Raw genomic sequence first — 12,264 nt, 5'->3', positions numbered from 1 at the left:
GTTCACATTTCTGAATAATATTAGAAAAATCATAAGTAGGGTTCCCATTTAGATATTAGAAAGGGGCCTCCTCATGAAAAAAAGGAAGGTGACAGGTTTATCAGACCATCAGATTCTCAGACAGCCCTGGCCTTGAAGGCAAGTGAAGAAAGGGTTTCCATTCCCCAGCCCAGATTTATGTCGATTCTGAGCCTTCAGCAGCAGCTACAGAGACAGCCAGACAGTGCAGAGACAGAAAACACCTGTCACACACCCAAACCATAAGCTTCTGCTTGAAGCAATAACAATTCTGGTATTTTCTACTTTTTCACAAAGCCCAGTACCAAAAGCAAGACCTCATTTTGTGAATCACTAAGCTAAGCTGCATCGGTGACCTTATTTGAACAACCTAACTCAAGAATAAGTGGAAAATACCTAAAGGCCAAACAGCAATGGGGAAAACACATTAAAAAGGATTATAAAATGCAATCTGGAAGAATACAAGACCAAGGAGAACATGACTTCATTATGTTTAAAAAATCAAAGGTTTGTCCATAAATTATTATGCTTGCAAAAGTCAATTTTTGAGGCCAGTGATTTCATAGGAAAATGCAATACATCAACCCAAAAAAAACCACAAATTGAGATTACAGCTGCTTCTGTAACTCCATGAACAAAGCTCCTGCAAATAACTAGGAAAGAAAAGAAGGAAGGAAAGAAGAAAAGGTGGTTCTAGAAACTCCTCATGATTCTCCCTGAAAGCAGAGAAGTTATCAGAGGGGCAGCTGTAGACTTGCAGCCACATCAGCTCACCTGTGAATGTTGGGAATACTCGCCATATTCATAATGCCATAGTTCATCATCACCAGGACAAAAAGATGAATGGAATACCTTGAAGACAACAAAGTGAGTATTTAGATAATTGCTATTTTATCTGGAAGTGCTGGCAGTTCAGAGCAAGAGAATATTTTTCCACGCAAATGACATCAATGTGATGTCATATCAGGCTACCAGTAAACATGGATTACCACAGGACATCTGACTATCCAACACGACTGATACTAATTAAAAAGATATTATCCATGTGTTTAACTGAAAGAGAAGCCTGGCTCAAAGTGCACATTCAAGTTGGATACATCTTTTCCAGAAGAGGTATCTTCACAGCAGACTGGTGTGGCCTTAAATTACAGAACAAACATCACAAATTAAATTAAATACTTCACTTAAAAATACTTTTATGAGTCACTTTACTCTGAGGGTTTGGAATGGTTATGTTGGTTAGGATATTTTTTTAAGGTAGCATTAAGAGCCTTCAGATTAAAAAGATGTAATCCAAAAAAGCTGAAGTTTAAAATTATTTTTACCCAAGTCTTGTCTAAATGGTGACTAAATACTCACCACCCAAAGCAGAAGACAGCAAAGTATATTCCAAAGAGGGTGGCAAATGCGTGGCGAACAGCAGAGCTGGCATGACTGGGACTCAAGTAAATACGAAACCAAAATGCAGCCAAAAGTGCAAACAGTTGACAGGCTACAAAATTGATCTGTAAAAGACAAGCAAAACAAAAAACTGTTTTGATTCTTGGAGGAGGAGGAGGAGGGGGAGGATTCTCTCTGTTCTCAGAAAAATTAAAAGCAGAGGTAAGGAAAGGGGACGAAATCATGAGCTAGGAATCTTTCCCTCTCAACATTCTCCCTTGTGAACTCATGTGGTAACTTTTCTTGGCCAGTGACAGAAGGAATTAAACAGGCACACAGCCTGAAGCAGAAGCAGATGAGGAAGGTCAGGTCCAGCTGCCCCAGGGTACAGCTGGGCTCTGGTGGTTCTCACTCTCCTCAGAGGAAGGCTCTGCTCTGCTGCCAGCCTGGCCCAGGTGCAGGGCACATCACTCCCCTTCTCAGAGCTCTTGGCGAGGGGCAGGGGCCAGGAAGCAGTCTGGGACTGAAATATTACCCCAGTACCTGACTGTCCCCCACCCCAACACAAGGGCAAAATCAACAATCCTGATGTGACACTGTTCACTAGCAGTGAGAACAGGGCAGCCACCCTAGCTGAATTCCTCCATTCCACAGCATCTTCCACACAGACCTTCCAATTCTCCATTGTTTTGTGGTTTGAGTGCGAAGCAAACAACTTTGCACTACCATCAAGCAGACACCTAAAGGAATATGCTTCTCAAATGTTCTTTGGCTACTGCATGTGAAAATCAGTCTGGCCTCGCTGCAAGGAGGTACAGATGGCAGTGGGAGCACAAGAGATGCAGAGGGGAAATAGGACAGGAGTAGAGGCTGCTCTTGTCAGACACAAGGACATGCAAAAGCTTCAGTGTCCTCCAGAGCAAAACTGACATCACGTTGCCTTCTTCAAGTCACCTTCTCTTTGACAGCCTCAGCAAAAATCCCAGAAGTCAGAGGAAAAACAGATCAAAGTCACAGTCAAAACAGAGCCAGGAGCTGTCTCTAACAGAGCAAATACACCACTGGGATACAACATCCTTAAGTCCAGCCTGGACCCTGGACAGCTGGAGGTAAATTCATTTATTCAGTCAGAGTGTCTCAGTCCTGATTTTTGCTTTTTGTCTTTTTAATCTTTTGGGTTTTTTTTTTAATTCACCCTGAGCTCTCCAGCAGCAAGTCATCCCAGACCAAGCAAAACTAAGCAGGCTGCAACATTTAAGCAATCACATGGATTAGAGGATTATCTGAAGCTATCAGTCCAGGACAGGATAATACATCTCACTCAGAAATGCTCTGACATGCTGGCTGTCCAGGGCTGGTTGGATTCTGCCAGGCTTCTTGTCAAAAACATTTACAATGTGTTTAACAAGATATTATAGCCCCAAAGTGCTTTTATTCTGGTGGACTACATCCAACATGGTGTTGGCTGTTCATGAAAATGCTTCCATTAAAGGTTTGTTGGCTTCATTGGTGCAGTTGCTCTATTTCAGTGATGCAGGCAGTCATGAAATAGAATAATGCAATAATTTAAATATTTAGGTATGTTGAATTCTAGTTGTTTGGAGCAGAGACAATATCAATTTATTTCTTGCTCATGCAAGCAGCATTTATAATAAATAGTATCACAGAATTATAACCAAAGCAAGTAATTTTCATTTTTAGTGCAAGATCTGTAGAACAAAAAGAACAAAAGAACAATATTGCACTGGTCTCACAAAACCCAGATGCTGTAGTAGAAGTCCTGAACTTGTCTGTTACCATAGAGTTACATTCAAAATGCTAACACCTTGCTCCCACCCTTCCACAGACAGAGGTGCAGCAGAAACCGCTGAAGCTCCTACAGGGCTGCTCTGACTGCATCCTTTCCAAGCAAGTGGAAGAGCCTTCAGATTAAAAAGATGTAATCCAAAAGAGCTGATGTGAAGTTTAAAATTATTTTTACCCAAGTCTTGTCTAAATGGTGACTAAATACTCACCACCCAAAGCAGAAGACAGCAAAGTATATTCCAAAGAGGGTAGAGACTCTCATGATTCTCCTTCAAAGGGAGAAGACTGATGGGTGCCAACTCATCAGTGACAATTCAGTGACCCTTAATACCCCCCATCCTGCTCCAGCTTGGGGTCACACTGGCACATCCAGTGCAGCTCAACTCTGTGGCATGCAGAGCTTCTCTGATCTGGTGTGAAGAAGGATAGTGCAAAGACTCACAGAAACTGATGGAAAGAAAGTGCAAAGACTCACAGAAACGGATGTGGTTGATTGTTTGAAAGACAACACTCCCCGCTGTGCAGTGCCACTCACGGAAACTTTATACCAGGAAAAACCATCACGATAAGCAGGCATTTGTTTTTTACTTTCACCTGGCTCTTGTAAGCCCAGTTTGAGATGTTAACGATGCTGGGATCTCAGAGGTTCACACACATAGCATAAGGAAAGTGCAAGAACCCAGAGCAGACACACTTTAACATTATTTAAACAGCTAAGGCAGGGAATGACAGTGGCAGCAGCAGCAAAAAAGTGGCAGAGACTTCATCACAAGCATCACAGCAGCCTCACATACACATGCTCTTGCTTGCCTTGGCCTTTGAGTATGTGTTACCTGTGCTACCAACCATGCCACTGTCACACCTTCATTTTGTTGTGCAAATTAACCAAGACAATTAACCAAGACTCTGAGCTCTTTTTGCAAGGGTCGGTGCAAAACCTTGTACCAGGCCAAAACATCACCCTTATGTTTCAATGAGTTTTTGGTTTCTAAGGGTTGTTCCTGCACAGCAGCCAAACATCACAGACCCAATGCACTCAGCAAGCAATAATCTGACAATAGACCAGACTTGCTCTGCTCTACATTGTGGAGATTCTCAGTTCAGTCGAAGAGAATTCTCCCAAGCTTCAGGCCTGGGAAACTTAGAGAGGAAGAATGAAAACAATTATTATCTCTCTTTCTGTTCAGGTTACTTATAGATATGTACCTTCAGAGTGTGCAATTCATAGTTCACCAATGCCACACAAGGGAATAGAGGGATGCAACAGCTTTTCATATAACCTCCTCTATTTAGTAATTTCTAGGTACCATTTCAAACACATGCAGTGTTCACATGCATGCACACAAAGGCTGACAGTTCATCTGACAGTGACTTTACTGCATTCCATTTGACATTAGTTTTATTCTTCATTCTACATACTTAAGGCATCCAAGTAAACAGATCCCTAAGAATTTAACAAATGTGCTGCATCACAAATGAACTAAGTCACACTTTCCTTCCTTTCCCTTTCCAAAGAGAAAAGGATTCATACTTTTGGTTATTTCCACTGTTGCTAGAAACACTTTATAAACAGAAAACTCAGAGCTTCTGAAAACTGATGAATGGTGTCCAGGCAAAAACAACACGGAAATAAAAATTATATGCCAATTAACCTTTTACAGCATTGCAAGTCATTTGACACGTGTTTTTAGCTAGCCACATCTCTTTGGTGTTGCCACCAAAATTTTGCACATCTTGTTTCAACTTTGCTAGCAGAAAGGGAACACCTTTGCTTTTTACAGTCACTTTCTTCCATGCTCTAGAGAGTAAGATGTAATAAAATTAGGAACCAGAGCACATGATATGCTGCCAAAAGAAGACAGTATCTTCCTTTCATTTTCCATGATTAAACACTGGAAGACAGAAAGGCAGTCTCATCACAGTATTCTGCATCGACATCTGGAAGTCTTGTGTCTGAGCCACAGCCAGCTGGAGACAGCCTTGCAATGCAGAAACAAGATATCCACACTTTCGGAGAGAGAGAAAATCTGGAACAGCTCCAGCACAACCGAGTCGATCATTATTGTTGTCTGCTTAATTAAGCCTTTAATCCTTTATTAGTCTCAACTTTAAAAGGCTTGATGGATCCAGAGCAGGTATGAACAACAAAGGAAAAAAAGAAACTGTAGTTCCTCCCTGTTTTCTTTCTGTAGTAGCAATAACTTAGCAGTGATGTTTAGATAGCAAATCTGAGTTTTACACAAAGTTAGCAATCAGGTCAAACCAACCCACCAAACACCCACGATGTTGATGCAAAAATAGCCAAACACAGTGGTTTCAAGATCCCCCTATTGGATTATGCTGTAATCCAATCCCTCAAAGTACATAAAAGGTCAGTTCCATCTGTCTTGAGTAGTTGTATCTTCTCCCATTTTTAACAGGATGAAACTTGGCAAACTTTGGAGTGGTATGTGTAAAGGGGAAACACTAACTCCTAGGGATTGGAATCACCTTTTCAGTCATCTCCATCAACAGGCAGGGCCTTTCACATAGCAAAGTCATCTCCTCAACTTTCTAACCACTCTAAGAGGAAATCCATATGATTTTTTGCTCAGTATTTTATTTGATCCAATTAACCATTTGCAAGTGGGCACTTCTAAGGGCAAATGCCAGTTGGCAAATCATAAAATAAAGGTTCCAAATACTTGGAGTTAAATAGGTGGATCTAAAAATTTCACCCTTTGCAGGACATGAGCCTGATGTCGATAACACTGAATAGAAGCAATTATCACTTTTTGTGCTGGGAGCAAACTGGCTCCATGGTGAAGGCTGAGGAGGAAAAATCAAACTCAAACAAAAGTAGTAACTGGTCAAATCCCTATAACAGGAAAGCCATGGAGCCATAGAGGATTTCCAAAGAGAGAGGTAAAGTGTTGCTTGGTACACTGAAAAATTACTGAGAAAAAATCCCACAAAAATCTGAAAAGGAGAAAAGAGAAAGTGCATTTCCTAGCTAGAAATTCTTGAGATGGGAAACAGAAAATATGAGAGGAGACAAAATCTGACTATACACCTTTAAACCAAATCATTACCAAGACTTTTGGTCACTACTTCTTGTAGTTGAAGGTAGGCTACTGATAACCCACTTCAGGAAGTTTCAGTTCTGCTCACCCCATAAGCCTTGCATCTGCAAATCTCCCTGTTTAAAAAAGTGGCAATACACAGTTGAGAGTTCCTAGATCACACTGTAGGAAGAGATAGTTAAGGTCAAACACATAGCCTCTTATTTTAGGGCTTTTAACCATTTCCTTACAGTTAAGCACCAGAAGGAAATATCCTGCATTCTGTTTTGATCACAAAAACACTTTCTTTTCCCTCTACTACATTTTTCCTCCCTTAGGCTTGAAGAAAATTTGATCTCACTTTCCAAAAATCTAGGAGGATATAACAAATTGACCACACAGTTCTCTCCAAACTCCAAATGCCTATTAAGTCCATTACCCAAACCAGACCATCCTCTGTAAGCAAAACTCCTGTTAATGCTGTTACTCTGACAATCACTAACAGGAGTCACACTGCTAACTTGCCCCTTGTTGATGACAGGGTGCTGGTGTGTCCTCAAGAGCACACAGTCTGTGGATAAAAACCAGGCATGTTGCACATTCAGACACATTCCCAGAGAGAGATACAAGTGTGTTTGAGCACAGCCAGGCTGTCAGAATATTCCCAGCCAGCATCAGGTCCATGTCCACTTCCACATGTAGCAGATGATGCAGTCAGGTTATAGATATGGCAGAAGATGCCTCTAATTTATTCTAGGTCTTGGATTCAGCAGAAAAATGAGAGAATAAAGGTTTAAATCTGCATTTCATTTACTGCACAGAAGTACAAGAACAGAGGCCTCTCATAGTGGTTCAGTAGAAAGATGAAATTACATCTCATGGTGAAGATACTCTGTTGCCATTACTAATGAGCTTCTAAGAGCTACTTTAGGAGATTGCTACATGGTTTTTATCTGGTAAATTAGACTTTCTCCTCTATTCACAGACTTACCACAGACAACCAGACAGCTCTTTTCAGTATTTGGAAAAGCATAAAGAACCTTGCTAACAGAAACTACTTCCAGCAATAGCAATTCAAGTCAAATCACTGTCTGTGGAATACAACAGTGCTTGGGTAGTATTTTGGAAAGGGAATGCCATAATAAAGCATTCCACTCTGCCAGAGATCAGCCCCATCTTCCAGGGTGATGCCTTTCTTCCAAAGAATAAAGCAAGAGCTACAGAAATGCAGTAATTTGTTTTCCATGTGTAAAAGATTATTTTGCACATATAACCAAAGACACCTGGCAAACAACATGTTTAAATTCACTTTGCAGGAGACATTTCTACTTTGATGTTGAAAAACAGACCTGCTGTTATTAGAGCATTTCATAACATCAAAAGTGTGATATTTAGAAGGGGCATGTTAAGAATGAGAGATGGAATAGTCTTTAATCAGATCTCAAAGATATCCGATACTTGCTGAAATTTCTCAAAATATTTTGATCTTCCAGACTATTTTTATGAACTATAAGGACAAATATCCTCTGCAGAGATCATTTAGCTCTACACAGGGAGAGGACAAGCATCTCCAAAAAGGAGGGCAATACCACAGAGACCATGTCATGTTCCCACTGCTAGAGTTCTGACCTAGGCTTCCATGAAGGAAAAGGATTTGTGTAACATGGCCCATGCAGTTCCCCTTATTGCCCACAGTGGTATTGCTTTGCACAGAACTCAGTGCACTGAGCCAGCACAAAGAGGCTTTTATTTGTAAAGGAAGCAGAACTGACTGTCACTTGCAGGATGCTGTATTTTCTGTTCATAGCCAGGCACTGCAGACTGCAATCAGCATGGATCAGAGAGGAGAAAAATCAACTTACATTGGGGAAATAGTGATTCCACTGCTGCCATGTCACATCTCCAGAGCTATACAGAAACGACTTATTTCTCTGGCTTTGTGTTGTAGGAGTCCTATGGAAGATTTTGGGGGGGCAGAAGCAAAGGCTTGAAAACAGAATTTCTGTCATGGGAGAGACAGAGAGAGAAAAGCATGTATGCATGACTAATTAAAGATTATTGTCCTCTTCAGAAGCAGCACTAAGTTGTCACAGCCCTGGCGTTTTTTGTGCAGTTGCATGCAGAGAATTGAGTTGGTGAAGTAGAATATACAAAACTGACAGTATTTTGGCTTGTTGTGCTGTTTTCCTGGGTAAATTCTGTTTCCCTACTTACAGGGTCAAATATCCTTCCATGATTTAGACTGTAAACTTGAAACAGATGTTCTTTCTGGATTACCTCTATGAAACCACTAGCAGAATAATCACTAGCAGGACACAAAATATAGTTATAGATTAAACCCTGAGTCATCAAAAATTTTGAAGGAAAAACATTTAAGTCAAAAGTAAGCTTGAAAAGTCAAATCTACATCATAGTGCTAAGTCACACTCCCATACACTTACCTTTGATAAATTTAATATGTGGATCTGATCCAAAAACAACTTTAGCTCATTGTCAACAGCTCTCACATTGAGCCGTAATGACTCTGTATGTTGAACAGATGTTTAAGCAATGATCATTTCTGTGCAGCAATGTTCTGCCACTACCTGTACCTCATTAATTACTGCTCTCTCAGCAAGTGATGCCAAATGATGAAATTCCCTTGTATCTAAGATAGGCAGCACTAATTCCTACCTGTAATAGGAACAGCAGGAAAATCAAACAATCTGGAGCCTTAAGTCATCCTGGTGGTTCTTTTAAAACAGAATGCCTCTAGGTTATTAGAAGATCTGTCTTGCTCCTTCAGACTGCTCAGCAGTGAGGCAGCACACTAATTACAGTACCTTTAAGTCCAAAAATACTTTAAAAGAATAATTTTGCATACTTCTGTGCAGGTGGAGTATTTCACAGTACTACGTGTCAGACATGTCTAAAAGCAGAACTACAACTAGGAAGTCAGAGTATAGAGGGTATTTTAATAAGAAAAAGAAAAGAGGACTGAAGTGTTGTTATCCAAACAAGAAGTTTGGCACACCAAAAAAAATCCCAACAAAATTAGCAAGCAAAAAACCCAATACCAGAACTACCAGCCTTGCTTCTTCACAAAAGAGTCCCTTGGATCAAGTACTTCTGGTAGGAAAGATGGCATCTTGCACCATCTACCCTCTATCACTACCTCACTCCAACACTCTAGCTCTTCTGTCAGGTATGCTCAGAAGGCCCCATTTAAACATATGTAAAGTTAGGAGAGAGATGCTTAAGTGAAAATTAACAGAAACAAGGAAGACACCTACTCCAGGAGAGTAAGATACAACAAAGCAGACACCTGAGTCCCTGCAAGGCCTTCTCTGAAAGTCCCTAGAACTCTAAGAAGTTCCCAGGGTGGGAGCACCACAGCACTGCTTCCCCCTCTCTTTCTAAGCCACCTGCAGGGCTCAGCACCTATCTGGAGCTTGGATCCTTGGCATCCATAATCATTAAATACACCACTTCCCCACCTTTTTCTCACAAAGGAATTCTTGGGTAACAGATACTGACTCCAGCTAGTCTTTTCAGATGTGATGAGTGCCCCAAATCCCAAACAGGTATTTCCACAGCACCTTCCAAGAGCACTGCTGAGCTCCCAATCCACAACACTGTGTCCCTTCATCCACCACAGACAATGGATGGACACCACAGCACCAAAAAGGAAGCAGGACCAAGACAGGTCTCATTAGACATGATTCAGGTCACCAGCCTCAAGCACTGATCCTGAGATTTCAGCCCAGTTTTTACATCTGCATTCTTGAGTAAATAACTTCAAAGAAGCAGCACTAAGAACAGCATCAACACAGACCTGATTTTTCTCCCACCACATTTAAAGGTTTAGTTTTTAAAAACTTAGAGCAAAACACAATAAGCCAAGCACCTTTTCATTTTGCCTGTGTAACTGATAAGTACACAGCTGATTTATGCAAAACACAAAGAAGGAATACATACAAATGTTTGTCTACCCAACCACCCTTCTGTGACTTCAATGTAAATTTATCTTCCCCAAATAACAATGGGGCTTGCCTGAATGCAAAGATGGCAGGATCCTTTTAGCAGTATTTGTAAAGTCCCAATTCAGACACACACTTAACTTTCAGGCCAGATGAAAGCCTTGAGCCTGCACATATTCATCAATTTAAAAATAAAACAGTAGGCTTAAAGAGCAATCCGTCAGTAGAATGGGAACTGACACATCTAAAATAACTTGCCCCATTCTTGCTGCTGCAAAGTCTGTGCAATTCTATTTTCAGTTCCTATTCTATAGAAAAATGTCAGTGGTCTTTAAAAAAACAAACCAATACAAACAGAGCAGTTTTGTTCTCATTAGCCCAGTGATGTCCCAGTAAGTGCACACAACAGAAAGAAACAAATATCAGTAAGGGGAAAAAAGTTGCAACTTGACAGGTTATTTTATGCCAGAAGAAAGTTGGTTTTTTTCCCCACTGTAGAAACTGGCAGCACTGTGCTAAATTTAAGCACATTATCCTTGGAATTAGTGGTTTGATCAAATACTAAACTTTTCAGACATTGCAATGGTATTATGTAACCCTTTATTAGGCCCTTAAACACAGAAAATCTGGAACATCCTGTATTTAAATACCAAGTCATGTTCATAGTAACTTAAAACAAGGGCACAGTAAAATTAGCCTATTAGGATGTGCTTAAAAACTTTATGCATGGACTTTGCTAGAAAAAAGGATGGATTTTATCTGTCCTTACACTCATCTCGATAGCAGAGCTATAGCAGAATCTAAATTTCTTTTCATTTCAGTGAGGAAAAAAGGCAATTCTAGGTTGGAATTCATGAAATTCCAAAGCATAACTCTAAAACAGGTACTTCTATTGTAAAAGTACTCTAGATGAGTAAGGTTAGGTGCAGAAATGTACAGTGCATACTTATAAACAGTATTTATACTACACACACTAACTTTACCAGAAGCAAAAAGAAATTCCTGGATTGTGAAACTGGACTTCATTTACTTGTAAGAAATGAAGTTTTCAAAAGTGACCCATAGTTTCTCATGTTTCAAATTTTGGTTTAACACTTAAAGCCACCATAAAAAGGTTTCATATTCCAGAAGCTGGTATTCTACACTAATTTCAAGTGCCTGAAACAGAGCTGGGATAAAACAAAACAAAACAAACAAAACACAAACCCAAAACCAAATGAAAAAAAAAAAAAACCCCAAACCATGCCAGTCAGGAGAAAAGCAAGGTAGCATAGCTACTGCTAGATATGTGTAGAAGAGTTTTAGGGTGACAATGCTCCCACACAATGGGTGTAGTCAAACACATTCGGTTTCCTGCTTCCCCAAGCAGGTGCTACAAACCTCACTTCTTCCTGTCCTCTTCCTTGACTAAGCAGTTTTCTGTCTCAGAAATACACAGGATCAGCACTTGCAGAGGGAGTGAAGAACAAAGCAAATGCTTCACACAAGCACAGAAACATAATATTGGGGTACATCAACAAGGAAAGATGAAGATCTCTGTTGCTGTCTTATGCTCCAACCTAGCAAAATAAAGCAAATCTTTATTTCTTAATAAAGATTTGCTTTATTTTCTAAATAAAGAAAATCTCCTTTAATGTAGCCAACAGAATTTGGTGAAAGAGGTACAGAAAGTATTCCCAGCTACCTTTCACGGGCAGAAGAGGACACACAAAACTTTTGGGAAGCCAGCAGTAAGGGCCAGGGGAAATCTGCAGTGAATCTGCAGAGAATTTTTTTTCTTTAGAATTAATTTTCAGTCAGCTCAACCAGATGCACGTTAGAGAGGTTTTTCACATGGGGAAAAAAAGAAGCATCACACAAGGGCAGGAAATATATGCACAACCACATTTTTTGGCAGTAAACCTTAGTCAGAACCATTTAATTGGGAAACTCAGTTTATATTAGACAATTATATTTGCAAACATAAGACATAGAAAAACTCACTCTTTTTGTTTCCAAAAACAATGAAAACTTTATATTTTCCAGCAGCTTGCCGAGTCACACGTTTCCCCCAAGGCACT

The 12,264-nt window shown here is 40.2% G+C and overlaps 1 protein-coding gene across 1 annotated transcript in view; it reads right to left on the bottom strand.

The window, feature by feature from the left end:
• The window catches only part of MBOAT1 (membrane bound O-acyltransferase domain containing 1), a 56,673-nt gene that overhangs the window by 31,700 nt on the left and 12,709 nt on the right, over positions 1-12,264 (bottom strand). The window contains exons 2-3 of the mRNA XM_036378925.2: positions 1,378-1,523; positions 793-870 (exon numbers count right to left, since the gene is read on the bottom strand). Coding sequence (XP_036234818.1) covers positions 793-870; positions 1,378-1,523 — 224 coding nt within the window. The remainder of the gene's footprint in view (positions 1-792; positions 871-1,377; positions 1,524-12,264) is intronic.

This window comes from Molothrus ater, chromosome 1 (genome assembly GCF_012460135.2).
Source record: "Molothrus ater isolate BHLD 08-10-18 breed brown headed cowbird chromosome 1, BPBGC_Mater_1.1, whole genome shotgun sequence".
NCBI lineage: Eukaryota > Metazoa > Chordata > Aves > Passeriformes > Icteridae > Molothrus > Molothrus ater.
Note: the sequence above shows the minus strand (reverse complement) of the source record. Positions and strands in the feature narration are given on the sequence as shown.